The sequence below is a fragment of the Alosa pseudoharengus genome, unplaced genomic scaffold (genome assembly GCF_046254945.1).
Source record: "Alosa pseudoharengus isolate Yale_2024_CS ecotype anadromous, Long Island Sound unplaced genomic scaffold, YU_APseudo_1.1 YU_APseudo_1.1_scf_3, whole genome shotgun sequence".
NCBI classification, from domain to species: domain Eukaryota; kingdom Metazoa; phylum Chordata; class Actinopteri; order Clupeiformes; family Clupeidae; genus Alosa; species Alosa pseudoharengus.
In genome coordinates this window covers 21602165-21626152 of record NW_027468718.1, presented here as the reverse complement: position 1 = coordinate 21626152, position 23988 = coordinate 21602165, and the positions used below count along the sequence as shown (strand labels likewise).

At 43.0% G+C, this 23988-nt stretch overlaps 2 protein-coding genes across 3 annotated transcripts in view; one reads left to right on the top strand and one right to left on the bottom strand.

Moving 5' to 3' along the window:
- Window positions 1-6454: 6454 nt before the first annotated feature.
- On the bottom strand, window positions 6455-7837 carry rprma (reprimo, TP53 dependent G2 arrest mediator candidate a). The gene has a single exon (XM_076262580.1). It carries the CDS (start codon window positions 7627-7629, stop codon window positions 7315-7317), a length of 315 nt encoding a protein of 104 aa, XP_076118695.1. The 5' UTR covers window positions 7630-7837; the 3' UTR covers window positions 6455-7314.
- A 2953-nt stretch (window positions 7838-10790) lies between these two features.
- Window positions 10791-23988, top strand: part of galnt13 (polypeptide N-acetylgalactosaminyltransferase 13) — a 36219-nt gene continuing 23021 nt past the window's right edge. For both annotated transcript variants that reach the window (XM_076263564.1, XM_076263563.1), the window contains exons 1-5: window positions 10791-11278; window positions 14143-14583; window positions 19795-19963; window positions 21627-21793; window positions 22315-22522. In XM_076263564.1, the coding sequence (XP_076119679.1) occupies window positions 14442-14583; window positions 19795-19963; window positions 21627-21793; window positions 22315-22522 (686 nt within the window). In that variant the 5' untranslated portion in view covers window positions 10791-11278; window positions 14143-14441. The remainder of the gene's footprint in view (window positions 11279-14142; window positions 14584-19794; window positions 19964-21626; window positions 21794-22314; window positions 22523-23988) is intronic.

The window sequence follows — 23988 nt, the reverse complement described above, 5'->3', positions numbered from 1 at the left end:
AATTTAGTTTATTTTGAAACACAGGAAAACACGCAATGTGAACGAGTTAAAGTATACCAAGAAACTGAGATTTCATCGACGATAAATGGTAAGCAAAGGTAAGAGTTCAATAATTCATATTCTATCATATAATCATTTCATATGCTGTTTGCAGAAGTAGAAACGGTCTGTCAGATTGCCATGTTATCAAGGTAGCAGCAGTCACCTTTCACCCTGAAGAATGAGGAAAGCTGAGATGAATGAAGCTCCCACATCCAGCTTTTGTCTGCGTAACTGAGGCTGAGTAAGCGTCCAGCTTTTTCTGTGTGAATCTGTCATCAGCCAGTGCCTTACATCTTATCACAAAAGCGTGGAAAAGCCTTTCATATTTCACTGCACATTTGTGATATGGTAGTGGACCTGTGGTACACTCCTGAGGCTGCTGCACCCCACCCCCTCACCAACACACACACACACACACACACATACACACACACACACACACACACACACTGACCACCCCCAACCAACTTTCCCCACAAGGTGTCCTTAGAGGGCTGTTGTCACTGGCAGTGCAATGGCCTGTCTGCACTAAGCCCAAAGAGCTCCCGGCATTACTGTCTGGAAATAAGACCTCTCACAGCATTCAATGAAAAATACATAACTGCGACACATAAGCGATAGTGACAGGCCTGAGTTGGACAGAGAGGTGAAGATGGCGACAGCTTGGAGACAACATGAGATGTCCAAAGAGCAGTGTTGGGCAAGTTACTTCAAAAGCGTAATGCATTATTGTTACTGTCATCTCAAAGTAATTTGTTACATTACAATATTACTGCCTTTGAATTGTAAGGCATTACACTACGTTTACACTACTTTCACCAAAATAACAGGAAATATGGATTTCTTCATGTGTTTAATGCAGCTCATTACACGGCAAGAGGTGATGTGGTATGGCATAATGACTGAGCTAGGCTTAAGGCTAACAAAAGAACAATATAATGGTTGCAGTTATGGCTCATGGAACAATGTAGGCCCCAAAGGCCAAAGGTCACTCACAACTTAATATAGTAAAATATAGCCATAGTGAAATTGTATGTTGACTTTAAATGGTTCTCATCAATGCTGGTTGCCTTTCCTTCCACTTACAGTGGTGTAGACTTAATGCAAATAGTTTGAGAATAATGGATACAATCTTTGTCTGTAAAAGCAACATTTTAGTTATTCTCACTGCCTGAAATGAGAAGTATAGCCTAACCATGTTAGATCTGTTTTATGAATGGCAGAGATAACACAAATTCCCTTTCTACAGTCATCTAAACAAGGCAATCAAATTCCAGGACCAGCATATACTGTAGATGACTTTTACCGTCGTGTAAGATGACCTTACATTACTGCATTACAGCAAAAAGCAATGCATTACTGTAATTACATTACTTTCTTAATGCATTACTCCCAACACTGCCAAAGAGTGCTGCTCCCTTGCTGTGCCTCTATGGGAATAGGGGAATAGGGCTTTGGAGTCTGACAATGTGAAAATGTAGTGGAGAGAAAACAAAAAAGTCCTCTTGATTCTTTGAAGTTAACATTTTTGGCTGTTTTTTTTTACATCTGCAGTGTCTGTTAAACCACTTTAGCATAGGGAAACCTGTTTCATGTAGTTTATGTGTGGCTATTGTAATGTGTAATGTGTCATTATGTGATCATTTATGGTTTACTGATAAATAGTGAATTGTTTCATTTTTTGTGTTGTATTTCATAAGTGAATGTATGTGAAAGTGAAAACTTCATATTCTGTTGACTGCACAAATATAAATGTATAAAACCATAATATTTTCGGTTTATATGTGGTGTGGCACTAATTACTACAGCACTAACATTACATCACATATCAGTGTGGTGTGATTTTACAAATTATATGATATGACATGCCATTCCGTTTTGTGACATGATTCCTTGTGATTTCACTGACCTTTGGCATATAGGACAGTCCAATAGCTTGAGGTTATTATTGCTGTGGTGGGTTAAATTGCAAGAAATTGAAAACCAGTCCTATAGGGACCCATGAAACGGCTCCCAAGGGGTGACATTGTAATATCAGAGCCAGACTGCTGTTTGTGTGTGAGTGACATCTGCTTGACATGCTAATTTTTTACCTGCAGAAGCCAAACTAGTCGGCTTTCTTGCTGTTCTACACAAATTCTGAAATATAGATGAGTCCCCGGAGATAAGACCACAGAGATAAGGGCCCTGTACATTAAGATAGGGCAGGACTGAATAATGCATGGCTCCATTAAACACCTCTGTGTTTGGAGAGAGCTCTCCTCAAAGTCGCCATTAAAATTTCATACTGTGACCTCGAAGGAGCATAACACCAATGACTGCTATAAACTGTCTGGTGGACAACTAAATTTTGTGGTCCTTGGAATGTAAATATGAGTTTGAAGGTAGAATATATCCACTGTTTTAGTTTGGGTTAAGGGGAGATGTCATTCTGTTGAGTGCAAATTTCTTTGGCTGATGGATTTAGATAAACAAAATGGAAAACTATGAAATCCGACGTGTAAACAACACACTGACCAGATGAAAAGCTGTAAACACGATTTCTGTATCAGTGTTTATTCAGACTAAACACAAGTATCGATTGAATCATCTGTTAACTGGAATGCTTTACACAAACAGCAGTGCACATGCTTCATAGTGCTTTAACACTGGTAGCTAAAACTCTGCGTTAGGCCCACCACTTTGTTGAAATATAGAAAAGAGACAAATTCCATGGAATAACCTGCCTTGAAGTAGCCCACTGCAATAGACTAAGACATAAATGGATTTCACTATAAATATCGTTTTCATTTTTTAATACAAATGTTTTAATTAATTTGGTAGACCCATCAGTGAAGAGAATCCCTTGGTGAATCACTTATGCTATTCATTGCAACTTACAAAAAATAAACATAGACTCCACATAGTTACCACATTGTGGTAACAAGTGTTGATTACCCCTAAAAAAGGAAAAAAGGCTTTTGGAAATATATTGGTAGATGATATTTTAAAACAGAATGTAATATCCTGCATGCACGGCACCATGACGTGAACAGCCACAAGCCGTATGTAACAAGCCTGTGTGTATTGCCTTGTAGACATACACTACATTTTATCACAACCTGATAGAATTGTGACAGCGTAGAAAAGAGGATTATGGCTAGGAGTTGAAGGTATACACAGCAGTATTGTTGGAATACCAAATCCCTTTAACATTTCATGGATTGTGTGTGTGTGTGTTGGGGGGGGGGGTAAACACAATCAACATTCTGAGATGTGACTCATGCCGCCACTGGAACCCATGCTGAGAAGACGAGTAATAAAATATCCCCCACAGCCAGGGAGCACGGATTTTATATTGCCTAAGTCAATTGATCATATTGTTGGAACCGCATTAAAAACATAAACTTAAGTGACAGTATTTATTGGTAAAGAGAGTAAGACAGGCAGAAAGACAGACAGACAGACAGACAGACAGAGTGACCGAGAGACCGACAGACAGACTCACTCTGGCTCCCGACCAGTGTTCTGTGCAGGGCTGGCCTTTACAGAGTGAGCCCTGCTGCCAGAGAGGTACAGGGAGAGAACAGTGGAGATGATTGTGTCTGTCATGCTGCAATTTGGAGCTGTCAGTCGCAATCGAGATCATTGACCACCTCCGCCGAGCAGCTGCGCTCTCAGCCAATGGGACACGAGACGGACGAGGCCCAAAGGGACTTTTCTTGGGCCATAATCAACACTCTGGAGAGGCCCTGTCCTCACAGCAGGGGTTACATAGGCTACAGTATAACAGAGCACATAGCACTGTCAACATCAAAATGGCATGCCTGTCCATCCTCTGTCAAACCTTTATTAAATATGTGGAGGTGGAGCGGGAGAAAAACTCTTTCTGAACTTGGCCACATTCTTTTGAGGAGATAAATACCTCGTGGTACCAGGGTGCCAAAATGCCTCACTAGGCACATGCTATTTTGGAGTCAGATGTCAATCAATTAGGTAAAATATCCTCAGTGGGATATGACACGTGTTGGTATTTATATCTTCCACATGAATTTAGAAGGACACTCTCAAATACATTTCATGTGAATAATGAATGTCACTTTACTGAATAGAACACAGTTCAGGTTGATCTTTTATAAAACCACAAGGCCTTGTAACACAACATTCAAGCAACAATTAACATTCTGAAACCCACATAATGTTTCTTTTGGGCTAAGATTTTTGTCTCTGAATGCAGAGAAGCCATTTTGGTTGCCCTACAACTTGTGTTAAAATGGTAAAATGAAATGGAATAAACTGCACATGAAATCTACACACAACCACCCATCCTTTCAAGGCAAGGTTTTTTTTTTGACCCTGGTATTAATGGGTGCAGGAGAGGACAGGACTCAGTGTGACATTAGAACAGCTTTATCAGTGTGTCTCTCTTATTGACTCTCCGTCGTTCACTCAGCCTCTCTCTCATTCTGCAGCTGGCTGCTTTCTCACACACACCAGCATCTTATTATAGTGCTTCATTATGGGATAGGTGGAAATAGGAGTTATTTTTTAGTCGTGCCTTTGTAGTGCATTCAAGAGGGGGCTTTATGAATGTCATGCATGCTCATGTTCTTATATGTCTGAACTAGCACATGCACTTGCTCTTGTAAGATATCTCAATGCCAATAAATAAAAGATAATGTCTGGTCAGCTCAATTGTAATCAAAGTATTGAGTGTCAACAAAGAATACAGATGTAAAGGGATGAGGCACTTTGTTATCCAGCATAATTACCCAATGATTGTCTTAATTCAAGAGAACTTTTGAATATGCAATCTAGATTTAAAGTAGACGTTTGTCTTTTGCCTCTTTTCAAAACATCGAAAAACAGAAAAGGTAACATTATGTCTCTATCATGATTATAGTTACACCTGCTGCTCAAAGAGATGTTGTATCATGCGTAAATGAAACCTTCTATTTACCATGTTACCCACATTCAGAATAGTGTGACATTTAGTGAAGTTGCACCCATAATTGTCACCTAAGGGTATACTCTGGTTCAGCTGTTCAGATGGAGCACATGTCTGGCTCACAGTATTTCATGGTGGACCACCAAGTCCACCAAACAGTCAGTCAAACTAATTTTTAACAAGACCCTGAAAGAAAGGTTATTCAATCTCATTTGTTTGTCCTGAGCACATTTGTTTATACTAAGCACATTTGTTTATCTTACACGGTGTTTCCTGTACATCAATAGGCCTTCTAAAATAATAAACATTATTGGACTTTCTATGGTGTGCAGAAACAAATAACAGCAGACTTAATGGTGACAAAACCTCTCTAGTAGCCCTGGGTGCCAGCCACTATGACAGGTTCAACCTGCTTGAGAGAGTCAATTTCACACACACACACTACTAATTTATTTAAGGTAATTTAGTCATCCATTTGTAAATTTGAAGCAGGCACTTCTACCCACGACAAACTCTAATCAACAGTTTTATCCTGCATGTTAATTAATATGAAAAGCGTTTGAGATTAAAGAGATGTCAAATATTGATTATATGCCAAGTCAAGATAGTTTTTTTTAAATATGCGGTTAATATTATTTGTTGGCGTGTTAAGCATACATATATACATTTGAAAGGGCTCTCATATTTCCTATGTAATAATCAATTATAAAAGACTTTATCAGTGGTGTCATTTCAGAGACCTTCATGTAGACCCAGCTAAATAATAATAATCTAGAGAGATGACTTGCAGTGTCTTACTTTATCAGAGATGCTTATACATGTATATTGTATGTTTATGTACACAACCATCTTCCTCTTCAAACAACATGACTACTCTAAAATATTGCATGGTTTGATTTTGACTCCTGTGTGATTTGAAAAGGATAACATCTATACAGTCTTATGTGTTCTGTATGGGGGAATGACACATACAGATATTTCAGTATCATTGCTCCCTGAAAGTACATGGACACGGATGACTCAATCCAGAGCTATGCATATCTAGCTCAGTCTGGGTCACTTGGTGTTTTGTCCTGTATGTTCTGTTGATCACAGTGTTCATTTGCTCTAACACAGCTTGTTCCCTGGTCTCTCATCATGCCATCAGGAACAATGGGCCAATGGGCCAATTGAAAACAGTGACGGACAATCTGATCGATCTGTCTGCTAAGGCACAGTGTGTGACAACTCAGGGCAATTTAAATGTGCACTAAGCACAGGTGACTTGTTGGCTGGAAACATATTGTTCTGTATTCTGCTACCTCCACCCTTTGCATTCAAAAAGCAAGTCATGCATGTGTACGTTTCAAAGAAACAGAGCTCTTGTCAATTGTAAGCTTGGAAGTCATCCCAATACGAGTTAATGTTAACATTCACAAGGAGCATTATGAAAATTGATTGTGCATTAAATATTTAATTGTTTGTGGTATACCAATAACAGCCAAATTACATATGTAGTATTATTTTATGCAAAGAATAAATCCAATCAACAAAATGAAAGAATGGCTTTAAATGATAAAAGCAGTATAAAATACAAATAAAACACTGTTTAAATACTGTACACCTGTCATCATCAACACGCACTTTGTGAGAAAGCAGCGGTGCGATAATAAATGGAACAGAACCGAACAAGGAACACAAATTAATGTAATGCTATATTTAAACAGCCTAGACAATTATAGAGGCATGCAAACAGTGGTCCTGATGACGGCTGCGCGCAAGCGATGTTCGAAGGAAATGCTGCTTAATCAGACTGTATGCCTGGGCTATTCTACTGGACCAAGTTATAAAACAATCATGACAGGTTGTATTGACATGAACATTTTAACAATCCGTGCTGTGCTTCCCATTTACAATTTTGAAACATCTATGTTTAAAAAACGTAAACTTCTAGAAACAATACGCTTTATAGGTTTAAACATTCATTCTTTAAATCATTGTTTACAAAGGAAATGGTCTTGATAAAAAGACTTGGACGATTGTGTGTGACAACATCCGCGCGTGCACCTTGGTGTCGCTGGTTTAATAAAGTGGTCCTCCATGTCAGTTAAGTTCAGCTGTCATGCATGGGCAGTTGAGTATAGGCTAAATTGCCTTGATTAGTCCACATTAATTACTATGAATCAACAACCTTTGGCCAGAAAAGTGTGACAGTTCAACGTCCTCCGCATTAATAAGGCGAATACTAGCCTACTAATGTTCATTTATCTATGTAGGCTACGTGGGGTTAGGCTCCGAATAATCTCTGGACCATCCCATGGCCACTGTTGGAGTGATTTAGAGTCCACATTCACGGTCTGATATCGTTAGTATGCACCCACAATTACGGCCTCAACTTCTTTGGAGGGTCTGCGGTCCGTCACCAAAAAGTTGATCATCCCTTCAGACTTGATGAGAAGATTGCAACCCAAAAAGAAAATGCCGAAAACTACAGTGAGTGAGAGGACGCACATTACCGCTATTTGGACAACTCGCATGATGAAAAGACTTCTTTCGTCCGGGGCGGCTGCCACAAATCCATTGTCAGTAACCACTGATGTTAAGTTACAACATGATATGATTTCCTCAGTGCGGTTGGAAAAGAATCCACCATCCGTTTGATTGAAAATTGTTGAATTCATCTTCGTCTCCGTCGTAGACTTTTACGCGACTTGGTTTTTAGTTGCTCGTGTTAAGTTTTCATGAAATATTCCCCAATATTCATTAAGTCAATATCATTTTGTCTTCTTGGTTCAAAAATATCTAAAGATGTAGACAAAGTAACAAGTGTCCAAAGTGAGATGACTATCTCGTTCTGCGTTCCTTTATCCGGATTGAATCGGTAGACTGGCTCAAACTGATCAGCACTGAACTTGTGGCGTGACAACCCAGTTTATTATACCTGTTTGGGTGAAACCATTCCCAGGTCTAGGGAAACCGATGAGGGCTGTCTATAAATTCAGATGGATTCAGTAGATGTGTTATAGCGCCACCCTGAGGCAATATGGAAGTTTGACACATTTGTCGTGCGCAAATATGATTGAATTTTGTTGAGTTATAATTTAGTTAGTTATTTAGTTATAATTTAATACGGTTCACTATAGGAGCAGTGAACTCAGTGAGTATAGACTTTGTCATATCCTAAATGAAACTCAACCTTAAATCCATATGGCACAATGGTTAGCTGTCAGTCTTTGGACCTAATTTATCCCATGTTCACCATTTTGTCAAACAACATAAATGACATTAAATTGTGTTTAGTTATATTCCCCAAGACAGTGTGATGAAAGAAGACCACTCCAAGGATGGAACACTCTAACAAGAAAACAGAATTTAAACATTCAAACTATTTACCAGAGAGGAAAAAACAGCAGACATGGCAGCATCAAATGGAAGCAGTCCAACATCACTCATAAATATTCGGTAAAAGTAAATCTCCTGTAGTTTAACAATAATTTAGCATTAATGCATCACACCACACCCATACTCTTGAACATGGTTTATTCTTACAGCTGATTGACTCCTTGTAGACTATGCTGTTTTCAACAAACCTGCCAGTTTGCCAAAACTTTCAACAAACTAGTCCAGAACAAGGCATCCCACACAAAGAACACTCTTCACTGGCTGACCTTAAAATGGACTGCCCTTTCCCTGTTTGAAATACTCATCTCCTCCATCAGCTATCGCATTCTGAACCCCTCTATCTTTGTTTACCTCTGCATCTTCATGTGTTTTTGCAGCATGCACCTTCACAGGCCTATGAATCAGTGCAAACATGTAGCCATCAATCATGTACTATTGTTGATGTGTTGTGCACACTTCCAATTCAAAAAGAACACTGTATGTGTATGCAGTATTCATTAACATATAAACCTCTAACAGCCACATGCACAACACACAGGTATACAACTATTTCAGATTATAGAAATGTGGGACACAGTGTGTCTTGTATAATTTAGTCCAATATGCTTTCCATTCAACTAACACAACCTGGCTAGGATGGCTTTACAGAGCAGTTAGTGATTGAGGATCAAAGGATTATGAATTTAATGCTACACTATAGTATATTGTGTGGGTATGACAAGTTAAAGGGGGTAGGAGCACTGCATACATAAAACCATCAAGGGAACTTGGGCGACAGTGACCTATACCTGGAACAGAGCATCATTATACATTGCAGACTGTGCCGAGTTACAAATTCTGAATCTGCCTTGACAATTATTCTACCTTGTCTTTTATTACTTTTTTACTACTTTTGCCTTTGTCAAAGAAGATTTCAAGGAACTTTTCTCGGCCCTATATGAGCTTGGTTTTTGTTTTTGCTTACTAATTATTCTTTATTTTTAAATGATTTTACCTTGTGTTTTCTTTTTATTATGATCTTTACCTTTTGAACTATTATTTGACTATATTACCCTTATATGCTTTTATTTGTTATTATTGTTTGGTTTTGTAACCAAACAATAATAACAATAATAATCCATGTAAAGCACATTGAATGACCTCTGTGTATGAAATGCGCTATAAAAATAAACTTGACTTGACTTGACTTGACAGACATACATCAAGGGTATTAAACTTGACATTGCTAGATTACTGCTGCTCGTCTTAATTTAATTAAAGGCACATGTTATTATTAAGGCTATCAAAGGTTTTTGTCCTGAACGAACAAGAATTAGATTCAACATTATGCTTCTGGAAAATCATTAGAAAAGATTGCACTTTATGGTATTTTACTGATTTCTTTCAGTCAAAGGTGAAGGAAAAGGCCTAATGAAAAGCCAGGAAGAGACAATCTAGATGAAGAGCCGTTTGATAACACCATCTCACCTATGCTATGTCTGTCTCATAGACGGATATAGATAGACAGACATACCTCCTTGTCTGACTAGTAAACAGCAGATGGCACTATTGTCTATTTTAAAGCCTGATAGACTAGGGTGATATGTACAATCACAGAAATACACAAGTTCAGTCTCTCTCTCTCTCTCTCTCTCTCTCTCTGTCTGTCAGTCTGTCTATGGTGGCTTTATGCTGAGACATGTAGGCTATAAAAAAAGGCTGGGCCATGCAGGCCATGACAGTGATCTGATAGGTAGCCTAGGTAATGAGTAGGCTATATCTATGAGTATAACAGTAGGCCCATTTTCCTTTTGCACTGTATTACACATCATAGACCCTTTCAAGAGAGTTCCATTATCAGCATCATAGTTGGCCCCACAAGGCTTCCGTTTTAACATTCCATATGTTATCTTAATGCATTGGGGCATATACAATCCCTGTACTATAGTGTAGCCTATATCACACTTTGTTTGCCTCCCCAGAATGATCATCATCTATAGCATTCATGTGATGTAGCCTATATGTCCCATGGCAATGGCTTAATCAGTTAACTAGCCTATATCAAAACTATATTCCAGACAGAGCAATAGTCTATGTCTCAGCATTCATGTTAACAGTTGATGGATGTTGCAGTGCTGTAAAAGTAGTGAACCGTCTAGCCTAGGCTACATATTAACTACATGGAATGAAATAGCATTGCTATACGTCCCAGATAATAAGCTACCCTAATAATCCATATGAAACTAAGACATGTTTTTTCTTTTTCAGAGTTCAGACACAAAATAGCCTAGGCTACATAAGACAATTTGCATTTGCACAAGAGCCTACATTTACCAGCTATCCGTAGGGCCTTTGCGCGATCAGTTTCTTGACGGACACAACATGCAACCAATCAGGATTGCATATAGAGCGCAGAGCTTTCCGTATACTCCGCTACGCTACACTATCCAGACCCGTTAGATTTAGCAAACCAGCACTAGGGATAGATCAAGTGTCCGGTGATATATTATTTTCTGTAACATATCTAGCCAAAAAGGCGGAGACAGGTGGTAGTGGGCTCAGTAAGACTACGATGAGGGGAATTCGAAATCAAACGATGATGGTTGACGAAAAGCCAGCAATGTAGCTGGAATTGGATACACAGACAACATCATCGTGATACATAGCATACTCTGAAAGGATAGGACCGATGGCTACAGTGTAGCGGTGCGACCTGACGTCGAGACCCATTTAACTGATAATTGCAAAATAGGAGAGCATAGCAGCGCTCTTCGCGAATATTTGCGATGCAAATGCTTCCGCGAGGTGGACCTTGAGCATTATCCAGCGACTCTTTAAAGTGAGGTTGCAAGGATATACATTTTGAGCTGCTAGCTAGCAATCTACCCTATGCAACACGTTGCTGACAAGCAAGACTTCAAGGTGTCATTCATACGCTACCACTATTCAGTAAGTATTTACAATCATCCTGCTTTTACAACGAGTCTGTCTTGTTTAATTTTAGCCAGTAAACTTGTTTTGACATTGTTCTGGTCTGTCAATATATCTTGTAATCACCAACCTAGCCTGCTGCAGTGAAACTCCATTAATCTCAGAAACAATTTCTGTCAGAAAATAATGCGGCATAACGTTACGTTGTCAAGAATGTCATGACAATTTAATATATAGTCGTATGTCATGTAGCCTATGTCAAGTCTGCTTGGTCAATCGAAGCAGGGTCATGTCGTGTGTTGTGAATCATTTGTTTGCAACTATTGATAATTATGCAGTTAGACTTCCAGACTGTTGTGGCCACTCAGTGTCTCTGAAGAGTGTGCGTCAATGCATGTTTGTGTTTTGTTGTGCCTTCTGGTTTTGCGTGGATGATGGGCAATGCAACATCTTGCACCCGGTTATTACCGTCTGGAACTTCTCAATTTGGTTCACTAGGCATCATTTGGCATCAATGCGATGCATCTTGGTGCATAGCCTCTTGTGGGCCTGACAGGACGCATAAGTAGGTCAGTAAGCCTTTGAGATTGACCAATTTCTATGTGTGTGACTTATGTCAGAATTGCACTTGTCTGCTGCAGGCCTACTGCTCTTGCTACTCAAGCAGAGTTCACTTATAGTAAACATTGTTATTGGCCACTGGAAACTCTTATGTATCTGTCACTTGTGAAACTAGATTGGGTAGAAAGATTACATTATCCTAAAACATTTCCATTCCATTTTGAATCCACCAAAGTAGACAGAAACGAAGCTCAGAAATGGAGTGACCTCTTTCTGTACACTGTAGATTTAGATTATTATCAGTATTGTCATGTGTCATGATTTTGTATTTATGTGGGTGTGCCTGTCATTGTCATTCATGAGGACATTGTTATTTAAAAACTTAGCAAACGTTATGTCCAGAAGAAACATCAGCAATCATCATAATAGCAAGTTGATTACCAGAAGTCTGTAGGCTTTCGCAACTTGAGGAATTGCCTTTGTATGGGGAGCGGCCGTAATTGCAACCCTGCGACTGGAGTGGCAATGTGGTGGTAGGGGGTGGAGATCACATCAACCTTTACTTCCTGTGGAAACAGTGAAGCCAGCCATAGAGCTGATGCCTAAGTACTTCCTCACAATACTGCTATTGGGAGGACCCTTTTTTTTATCAAGATAGTTTTGATAATGAGGATGTCCATATAGAACAGGCTTGAGGAAATACTGGAACAAGGATGTTTGGTTGTAACATGGTCAATAACCCCTGATACCTCAGTGTTGATTTTCGATTGTGAGGGGGAGGGGAAGGGAGTAGGCGACCTTGTGTTGCTCGTAGCTCGTCAGACAGGAATCGCTCATCCTTGCAGATGGCTGGACTAATGACCCAGCTTTTGCAGCGGAGACTGCAGGCACTGCTTCTGGCTGTCGCGGTGGCACTAAACCCCAATCATGGCACAGCTCCTCTGAGAAGCCAGATGGCCCCGAACACGGCATCAGTCAGGCTGGGGTTGTCAGTGCGGCTCAATGCCCATTTCAAGTCTAAACTTTATTCTGATATCCCCATTTGTTCTAAGGATTCTTATTTTAGGGTAGAGGATGTGGACAGGGTTTAGAATGGCATTTTATGTACAGTATGGAGTTCCCCAGGGTTTGATTTAAAGTCCCCTTTGTTCTGCCCCTTGGACACATCATGAAAACAAGTCAGAAGTTATTATTTGTTCCTTACTGCCAGTGCAGACATTAGCACTGTTTTTGGTCCACCTGCACCTTGAGAAAAGACCTGTTGAAAGGAAACTTGAGGTGTTCTAAGGGAAAACATGCTTTTACTGTACATTGTGGAAATTTCCCATTCAATATCACATCTGCCGCCTGCATAGAGGCTCTTAAAGATGGCCTGAACACATTCCAGCACACACTTGCATTCCCTGTATTTTCATTTGATGCCGTGCTCGTTTTAGCCAAGTTAGAGGTTATGCCTTTAACACAAAATTGTAAATCTTTGAGTATCCAGTATGTCTGCATAATGGCTGCATAATTTCACATTGACAGTCTTGTGTGGTAAGGGCTTCTCCTTCAGGTATGGAGGGATGGGGATAAGGAGAAGGGGAAGCATGTGGGGTGATGTGGTGGAATGATAAGGAAATCAGATTAATGGACCCCTCCAGCAAACCCTGGGGAGCGAATCGGAGAGTAGGCTGTGAGGCAGCACTGACGGCACTGACTCTCTCTCTCTCTCTCTCTCTCTCTCTCTCTTCCTCTTTCTGGATCCTTCCTCTCTTTGTTTTCTACCTTTTCCTACGGTACCGTCCGCTCTGTTCCCAGAGCGACACAAAAAGCTCTCATAGAAATTTTCAGGTTGACATATTATCTCAGTTATTTTTTTTCCCCCACTTACAGACACGTTTTGAGGACAGTAAGTTATTGTTTGGGTTTGGCCTGGAATTGTTTAATTTTAATGAAGGTGGTGAACCTGACACACTCCTGGCCTGGTGGGAAATCTCCAGGTTATGATTCACTTGCTCAACCGCACTCAGTGAGTCAGAAACATATTTTCTCAAACTGCAGAAACTGAAAGTCTTTTAAGAAAGTTTGTCTGTCCTCGACAGTGAAAGTGAAACCTCTCGTATGGTTCTCTGTTTTGACTGCAGTGGTCAAGAGGGCTGAGAACAACTGAATCTTATTGGCAGCTGAAATGAGGAAATGCAGACTGTGGGGTAGACTTTCCTGCATTGTTTAGGCCCTGATGGTGTCTACGTGTGTGTGTGTTTCATTTCTCTTTCTCTCCATTTTTCTCTCCACACCCCCCCCCCCCCACACACACACACACACCCTCCTTTCCCTAGTGGGATGACGTCGTGGCGTCGCCTCGGCTCTCTCTCCCCACCACTGCCTCTCTACTCCTCCAGCCTCACCCCTGAGCTCTCCCTGGGCTCCTGACGCCACTGGCCAACCCTCCTCTCCTCTCCTCTCTTCTCCTCTCCTCTCCTCTCCTTTCCTCTCCCCTCCCCTCCTCTCCTCTCTTCTTCTCTCCTCTCCTCTCCTCTCCTCTCCTCTCCTCTCCTCTCCTCTTCTCTCCTCTTTTCGCCTCTCCCACCCCCCTTCTCCCTGTTCCGGCAGCCCGACTCCGACCCCGAGCTCCAGCATGCGGCGCTTCGTCTACTGCAAGGTGGTGCTGACCACCTCGCTGGTGTGGGTGCTGGTGGACGTCTTCCTGCTGCTCTACTTCAGCGAGTGCAACAAGTGCGACGACAGGAAGGACCGCTCGCTGCTGCCCGCCCTGAGAGGTACGAGTCTTCTGCTGAAACCCCCCCCCCCACAGGCCACAAACACGCTTACTCAGAGCAGGCCACACACAGGAAAGGGGCTGATTTACCCCTGTGTACACAGATCAGAAGTTCAGAGGAGTCATTTAATTTAATAGCGGTATTTTAAGTGTTTGAGTATCTGTGAGTGTGTGTGTGTGTGTGTGTGGGGGGGGGGGGGGTTGGTTGCCCTAAGCTAAACAGTGGTGGTAATTCAAACAAGCATGGCCCGTAGTGATGTTATCATTTTAGATGGTGCTTTGATCGTTTGACCGTGTCCTTGGAGATCTATCCTTTGTGCCAGAGAAGGGAGGGTGGAGGAATGATGTCAGTAGAGCGATAACAGTGATGATACAAAGTGAGAGAAAATTAAAGTGGAGGCGGACATCTGGGAAGCATCACAGAGGAGCCTGATATAACTCCTATAGTTCTGTGGTGCTGAAGGGCCTGTTAAGTCATTTTTACATCCATGGCATGCCTACTGTAGCACACTGCAGGGCCACCAGAGCAATGGTGTCTGGCTGATGCCTCAGTTCATAGTAGGATACTACATTCATAAGTGATATGTGTATACTCATATGCAGTTATAAATGCAGCATTTGGAAGGCCAGTTGGTTTTCGCAGTAAATGTTAGATCAATAGGAAGTAGCTCTTGCTTATCACCTTTTCCTTAGTCTGTCTGAAAAAGCTGAACAGTTGGCCATACTTTCTGATTACCAGTGTAATTGGTATCTTTAAGTAGGCGGTCATGCAGGTAAATAGGATTAAGAGGGTCAAGTTAAGCTGCTTCCAAGGTTAGGAAGCCGGAGTGCTAGAAAGTAAAGTGTGTTGCTCTTTTTGCATACACAAATCATTGGTTTCTTTGAATAAATTGTAGTGTTGGCCATTCTTTTTTCAGAGATTTTTTCCATTATGTAAAACAGAAATCCTCCTCGGTCTCTGATTCTCACACCCCACAATACAGCAAGTTGAAATCTAAATATGCCTGTGAAGCTATTAGGGAATTAGATTGTCAACTGAGGTCTAAGTAGTCATTCTGCCCAGAAAAGCAAGGCTTAAACGGTCTGAGACGGTCTGTCAGCTTTTGACAATATTGCTCTGTTGTGCATTTGTACTTATTGTGCATTTGTACTTGTTGAATTGCCATCACAATGGGTGATTTAATCATGTTGCCCACCTTCATGCTGCCCTGACTTTATGTCTTGTTGATTTAGGTGTTGATGTGAATGGACTACCCTTGAGATGTTCAAGCACTGATGTGTTCAGATAGAGTATATACACGGTCACAGGCCCTTATCCGGGACATTGTTAGTCATTTGAAACTCATGCCTGGTAACTAGATAATTAGTCATGAAGCCCTGGATGATATGTTTGTTGAGCAGCTATAAAAAATAGTTTAGATGTTTATCACTAGTATCAATAATATTAACATGTTTATCGTGAACATAGTCAGGTCCCTTTTAACTATGTTGCAGTGGAGAAATTGCCCTCATCTGTCTAAGTGTCTGTTAGTCTTTAATATTATGTTATTGAGGGTATGAATTTGGTAAGCCATAATTAGTTTGACAACATCTTTATGATTTCATCGGAAAAAAAGCAGTGCCAGTCCGATCTCTCAGTGATTTGCTTTTTAAATTGAGCACCCTGTTTTAGATTAATCGTGCCACCTTACAGAGAATTGATTGCCCGCTCGTGGAAAAGTAAGAGTCTCATTTGCAGCATGTTTCATTCTGGACTCAATCAATACCCTCTCTCCTTACTGCTATTTGTGTGGGTTGATGGATGCACCGGCTCCCCAGTTGTCTTATTTATTTTTGAGTAATTTCAAGTTTGCCTCCACTGAGATTTGCACGGATGCATCAGTCTGCCTGGGGAATGATCATGTCTGTGGGCCAGTGCATGACATGCACTTTTACAACGTGGCCATATGTCTATATGGTCCTCTTAGACAAGGCCTCTAGGAGACTGGAAAATGTCCACCGCTCGATTAGAGGAGCTCTCTTGCACGAGTCATTAGGCATCTGTACGTGTGGCTTGCCATTTGAACCGTAATTACCATCATAACTGCCATTCCATGCGTGCTGCTGACCGTGTCTGCTCTTCAGGACGTTGGACATCCTAAACATTCCTTTCAGAAAATAACAGGAAAACGTTCTCCCTTGTTTAACTCCGAGCTTTGCCGACACCACACACAGCAGGCCTTCACTTCAGTGCATCCGTCTTCATGGTTTGGAGCTCACATTGCTCATGGTGCTGCAGCCCTCTGCTGTGCTCTGCGCTGCTCTGCTGGGCTGTGCTCTGCTCTGCTCTGGGCTGGGCCTGGCTGGGCTGGGCAGCCTGTGATGGCAGGTGCTGTAGGACACCTGGTGAGATCAAACCGTTCCTGCCTGGTGCGCAGCAGCACTGGCGGCCGACTGTGGTGGTGGAGCGGAGAGCCGTGTGTGTGCGTGTGTGTGTAGCTGCCATGTTCACACACCCAAACCCTGGCGTGCTGTCGTGGGTTACCTTAATCCTCTCACTGTTCACACTAAGGTGATTGTGTGTTCACATTCACATGAGGTGATTGTGGTGAGAGATACAGCAATCTCCTGCATCAGACAAGACATTGTTTGTCTGTGGCCCTTTGTGTGTCGTTAATCGGTCTGTTGGCCGTTATTGTTTATCTGAATCTGAGACTGTATTATTCACACAGGCCTAGTAAGACTTTGTGCTGTGTTCCATTGAGCTCCAATGTACAGATGACGTAAAACACTTGAACTGGTTCCTGGGGAAGCAATCTTGCCTCCTTGACGGATGTGGTTGTTAGATTCAAGAGAGCCTGGTCTTTTAAAACGGATGCTGTGTGTGTGTGTGTGTGTGTGTGTGTGTGTGTGTGTCTGTGTGTCTGTGTCTGTGTCTGTGTGTGTCTGTCTGTGTGTGTGTGTGTGTGTGTGTCTGTCTGTGTGTGTGTGTGTGTGTGTGTGTCTGTCTGTATGTGTCTGTCTGTCTGTCTGTCTGTCTGTCTGTCTGTCTGTCTGTATGTGTGTGTCTGTCTGTGTCTCACAAACCAGGGTAGGAGATGTCAAAGGGCTGAAATGTGAGAAACACACACACACAAACACACAGATTGAGAGCTGAGAGACTCACAAGAGACCCTGACATTTAGCAGTTTCCGAGATCCAATGATCAACAAAGGTGCCTCCACTGCTGAACAATACACATGAGTGAACAGTTGTCATAGCAGCATTACACCAAGATGGCTTCAAAAGAAGATGGAGAAAATAGAGGCAGAAGAGGCTGACTGTTTTTCGTCATGCATATTTAAGTGTCAGCGGCTGGTTGAGATACTTCAAAGCTGATTTAGCCAGTAAGATAGACTTGGCTTCATCCGCAAATTCAGAATATTCATAGTATTCAGCTAATGCTGAAGAGGGTTTTTAAATGATTTTTTCTCGAACATTTACTAGTTAGGCCTACATAAATCACCATTTTCCTTTAGTTATCAAATCCATGTTGTCTGGTTGCCATAGCCTTGTTATTGCTGTTATTTACTTCATTGTTCAAGTGTGTCTTAGTAGGCCTACGTGTAAATCGATTGTTGGACCTGACGTGTTGTATGTCCTTATTATTACTCTGGGTTGAGACGTGAGCCCTCACTGTTCAGTGCGTCTCTCACTCGACTACCACTGCACATGATCATCCATGTTAATCCCAGATCCCTCTTCGAGGCGATGATGTAGATTAATATATGACCTGTCGGGAGAGTTGTTGTCTTACAGGCGTTATCAAACCTCAGCTAAAAGTGAATGCATTTCTCTTAGGGACAAATACTGTCACATTTGCCACAGAGATAGAACAAGATCTCAGCATTGTTCTTAAATATGTGCCTGTGTACTAGGAACTACAATAATCCATTACTGGAAATGACTGTGGTAAGTCTGCCATAACTGTTAAGCCTCTAATGTGTAATTGTTGCAGATTTGGAAGCAAGGAATATGACACAGATAGATTAGTTTTTTCAGCAACTGTTATTTTTTTGTTCATATTTGAGGGTTTGATGATTTGGCCTGGTTTATAAAATTCTTCTCCCCAGAGGCCCCTGTGGCCTATCACACAGTGAATTAACCTAAATAACAAGGAGTCTGTGCATGCGTTGATTTCGGTCCATTGTCCAAGAGTGCCTTGCAATTTGACTCAGTAATCCCGATCATCCGATGGCCTCGGACCATCCGGTGTTAAGCCAATGTCCTAATGGAGAGGGGCTGACCCATCAGGCTCTGCTCCATACGCTGCACCCCCAGTGTTAGGGCCCCTGTGGAATCCTCTTAACCTGAACCTGCGGCAGACCTGCATCCACCCCACCCCCCTCACATCCACCCCCCCACACACACACACACACACACACACACACATACACACACACACACACACACCCCAGCCACCCACTAATGCACCTCTTCACCTTGAGTCGTCACAAAGAGCCATCAATCCATCAGCTATTTCCACTGTTTTTAATTTGCATTCAGAGCCATAGGGCACAGTCCAGTGCTGCGGTTACCACCCTTTAAAGTTAAAGAAAGCCGTGCTGCTGAGTGGGCAGTACAACGCCCAGTCACACTACCACAAATGCAGTGGGGACTCGTATGTCGGCTGCTTTCAAGTTGTCTGGACTCCACTGCCCTGCCCCTCCATCTGAGGCTTTGGTGTGAGGAACTCTTGGTATCTACTTTCACAATTAGATAGGCCAGCGGCCCATGAATCTGGCCAGCAGCTGTTTTCGCTTTTCCTCTAGTCACTTCTCGTTTCGCTGCTGTGACAGTGCCGGGCTACAGTAGAGATGTACGATACTGTAAGTCTCGGCCCAAGGACGTCGCCGCATTCCCGCTGACACATTCTATAACATGGATCACTGGTTCAGAACACTGCTCATTTTTTACTTCATACCCATGTCACAACTCCTCTCATAATTTATCCTCGAAAGGCCAGAGGCTCTCTCTCTTTCTCTCTCTCTCTCTCTGTTTCTCTCTCTCTCTCTCTCTGTTTCTCTCTCTCTCTGTTTCTCTCTCTCTTTCTCTCTCTGAATGTAACTATTTTTTGTTTGAGTGAGAGTCAAGCTGGGGTCAGGATCTGTTTGCATATACAGGGCAGAGGTTTGGCTACGGAGGCGTAACTGATGTCTTGCTGATGGCGTTCTGGTTTGTGTGGGTCTTGCAGCTGTGATCTCCCGCTCCCACGAGGGTCCAGGCGAGATGGGGAAGGCGGTGGTCCTCCCGAAGGATGACCAGGAGAAGATGAAGGAGCTCTTTAAGATCAACCAGTTCAACCTGATGGCCAGCGACATGATCGCCCTTAACAGGAGCCTGCCCGACGTAAGACTGGATGGGTGAGTCAGGCAGTAGAGATTGGGCCCACCTGACACCTAACCGCATGGTAGGATGAATGTCGTTGATAACCACAAGGCCACAAGACAAGTTGTTCACTTAATAGTACTTCAGTACTTCAGTAGTGTTTTAGAGAACATTGCCAGAACTATGCCAACCCCTAGACAAATACATTTGTGTCACCACTATTTTTACTTACTATAAATCATGTAAAGTAACACACATAGGTGGCATCAGTGTTTGAGTAAAATGAACGAAAGCCACAATGATGAGCCCAATGCACAAAATGTTTGACTGCCAAAGGCATATGTCTTCAATAGCACTTTACATGTACAGAATGCTTTTAAAAAAAAGGATCAAATGTGGTGTATTATGAAGACAAGGCACCCATTTTCAGCTTTTAAAAATGTCTCCAAAACATCATAAATAAATGCTCAGCGTTTTAAAATGTTCTTGTTTTGCCTCCATTTCAAGGAGCGTAGGGGCAAGCGTTTTTCATCACTCAGTAGAGGGGGGAATGGGGAAGTGTTGTTTTCTGAAACACCCAGGCCTCATTTGAGCAGCATAATGAAAAACCGGGGAGCTATTTGGGTGAAACATTTCAGCATTCATCTTACCCCGCTGATTTACAGAGCCTAGCCTCCCCCTCCCCCTCTTTCCTACGACACACCACTGTGATTCATTTTTATGCACTCCCTCAGAAGCATTTGTTAACATCTGTTTTCCTGAGGATGGTGCACTCCCTACCATTTTATTGAAGACTCTTTTTTTTTTTTAAAGCACAATTCACCTATTCATCACCGGCTTCCAGGTTTGGGGCCGTCGACTTGTTGGAAAAATACCCAGGCAGTGCACTGTGGGTAATCGTAAGCTATTAGTCCAGCGTGATGGTTTGGCGAGGAGCTCTTATGGCGACTAAATGACGAGTCTCGTGGAGGTGATTCTGCCGCATGGCGAGCGAGTGTAGTGCCGCAGAAGAAAGGTGGGATTGCAAATCTAATCTTTTCTCCCCAACATCTTTACAAATCAGCTGTGCTGAATAAACTTAGGTGAAAAAAAGCCATACAGCCCTGAAAAGACATTGTCAAGCACAGTGAGGAAAGACCTGTCATTGGCTAAATTCGTGGGTCCACTCACGCCACAGAGAGAGGGGTGTGCCCCCTGCTGACCCAATTCTGTCATCCGGGTCAGCCATTTTTGAGACATGGGGTGGCGGGGGGGTGGGGATGGTGATGGGGGGGGGGGGGGGGTGTTGGTTGGGGCAGGAGAGCTACCCTCCCCTCCCATCCAGCCACCCCTGTCACCTCACACATCCTCCTCTCTGCTGCTAATGCACCCTCATCCTTTATTCAGCAGCTGCTGGCGACAGGCGCCCCCTGCTCTGCTTTGTGTCTGTGTGGCGTGCGCAGGATGGATGCATCTCCATCCCGGGGTAAAGGCAGCACTGTTGGTGCCATTAAGTCAAGACGGAGCTTTATGGCTCTGTTGCCTCCCATCCAGCACCCCCTAACCCCCCCCCCCCCCCCCCAGAAGCATGTTGAGCTAGACCCACATCATATCACAGGAGCCCCATTTTATGGTCGTGTGTGTGTGTGTGTGTGTGTGTGTGTATCCTGAGGCTTACTCTTTTAACCGAGACTCTGTACTTTATTTAAATCTTATTAGCTGCAAGACCAAGGTGTATCAGGATGACTTGCCCAACACCAGCATCGTCATCGTGTTCCACAACGAGGCGTGGAGCACGCTGCTGCGCACGGTCCACAGCGTCATCAACCGCTCTCCGCGCCACCTGCTCGTGGAGATCGTTCTGGTGGACGATGCCAGTGAGAGAGGTACCATCTCCTGGCTGCTCCCCTGTTTCCCTCAGTCACGCTTCCTTTTGTCACACACGCTTCAACGCTTCCTTTTGTCACACATTCAACTTCAGGGTTGAATGCCGACTATGCCGACCCCCATATCTCAAAACTTGATGTTTAATTAAGGTGTGGGTTTTTGGAACATTCTAACATGAGATTCCGTTCCGCAACAATTCAAGGTTCTAAAATTCTATGTTGAATTCAGAGCCTTATAGCAGGGTTGTGCACAATTCGAATTGCAATTCTGCTTCCTGTTTGCTTCCTCAATTGAAATGCAAGTGAAATTCAAGAATTGAATTGGAATTTAAGAGCCAGTTTCAATTCAATTCTGGAATTTTGCACAAGCCTGCCTTATAGATAGCCTTATATGGCTCTCGTTGAATTCAATGAACAGATATTCTTTAGAACGTTCATTTTCCAACATTCCCATCACACCGGATGTTCTCTGTAAGCAGCACTGTCTCCTCCTGCTCTCCTCTCCTCCCCTCCCACCCCAGACTTCCTGAAGAAGAAGCTGGACGACTATGTGCGGAACCTGGAAGTGCCGGTGCGGATCCTGCGCATGGAGCAGCGCTCGGGCCTCATCCGGGCTCGGCTGCGGGGGGCAGCCGCCACCAAGGGCCAGGTCATCACCTTCCTGGACGCCCACTGCGAGTGCACAGTAGGCTGGCTGGAGCCACTGCTGGCCCGCATCAAAGAGGACCGGTAAGGACATTGACCTTTGTTAATACCAACCCGGCAGATTTGGATGTGGGGGAATACCCCGTCTTTAGATTAAGGTAAGGGGACTGACCTGTAGTTAATACCCACCTGCCAGACTTGTATTTGGGGGAACTCTCTATCTTTAGCTTAAGATAAAGGGACTGACCTTTAGTTAATCCCCACCCACCAGATTTGGTTGTAGAGAATGCTTCATGGCATTGTCTTTCTTTAGCTTAAGGTGAAGAACAGGGCGGCGGCCATGCTGGAGTAGTGTGTGCACTTCTTCTGTAAATGTAAATCAGGTTTCTAGGCCAAGTATACTTGCGTATACACAGAATTTGGTCTCTGCATTTATCCCATCCGTGAATTAGTAAACACACAGAGCACACACAGTGAACACACAGTGGGTTGAAGCACACACTAACCCGGAGCAGTGAGCTGCCTTGCTACAGCGGCGCTCGGGGAGCAGTGAGGGGTTAAGTGTCTTGCTCAAGGGCACTTCAGCCGTTCCCACTGGTCGAGGATCAAACGGGCAACCCTTCGGTTCCCAGCCCGAAGCCCTAACCAGTAGGCCACGACTGCCCTGAGGAGATTGTGCAGTATAAACCAACTAATGTGATATACCACTGAAATATATACAGCACTAAGTTACTGTGCATACTTCTGTAGTAAAACGCAATGGCCCAGCAGATCTGAGGCCATATAACCATATAATGGGCTTGGTTTGTGTAGGTTAAATTATTCAATGTACCTCTTTGAACTGTAGGGAGAGGACATTCTGTGCTTGGTATTGTAAATGCTGCAAGTGCAAGGAGCATATGAAGAGATTTCTTACCTCCCCCCAGTTACCTAGCACAGGAACAGCTGGAGAAATTGAGTTTGGTGAAATGCACGTCAGGTTTTTGTGTGAGCAGCATATGGGTAATTTGCCTCTGTCCTCCTTGTCTGCGGGTGATGGGGATTTGCATTTATTTTGTGCTTTTTGTAATCTAAAGAGTTGCATGTAATTTTAGCAGACACTTGCTGAAGCCAGTGCCAGTGACAGCTGTGTGTGTGTGTGTGTGTGTGTGTGTGTGTGTGTGTGTGTGTGTGTGTGTGTGTGTGTGTGTGTGGTAGAGTGAGCTGTAGTGAAAAGAAGTTGTGTGCGCGTGTGTGTGTGTGCATGTGTGTGTGCGTGCATGCTGAAACACATGCAAATGTTTCTCTTGCGGAAGCGCTGTCCCTTTTCTCTCGCAGCTGAAGGTGAAATGTGACCGCTTGTTCTATCACAAGAGCATCTAAGCCCATCATTACAGACCCATGAGCAAACCGACTCCTAGTCATTGTGATTCATCTGTCCACGGCTCCTTCAGAGGCTCAGAGATTTGGGAACAAAAAGAGGCCAAACCACTTTTTTCCCCACACACTTTTTTGCAGTTGGTGACTGTTCCAGTTTATCCCTTTTTGAGACTGTCAGCAGCTCTTGGTCC

Coding starts and splice junctions, on each gene's coding strand:
- rprma (XM_076262580.1), bottom strand. CDS start 7,629: ATGAATTCAACAATTTTCAATCAAACGGATGGTGGATTCTTTTCCAAC.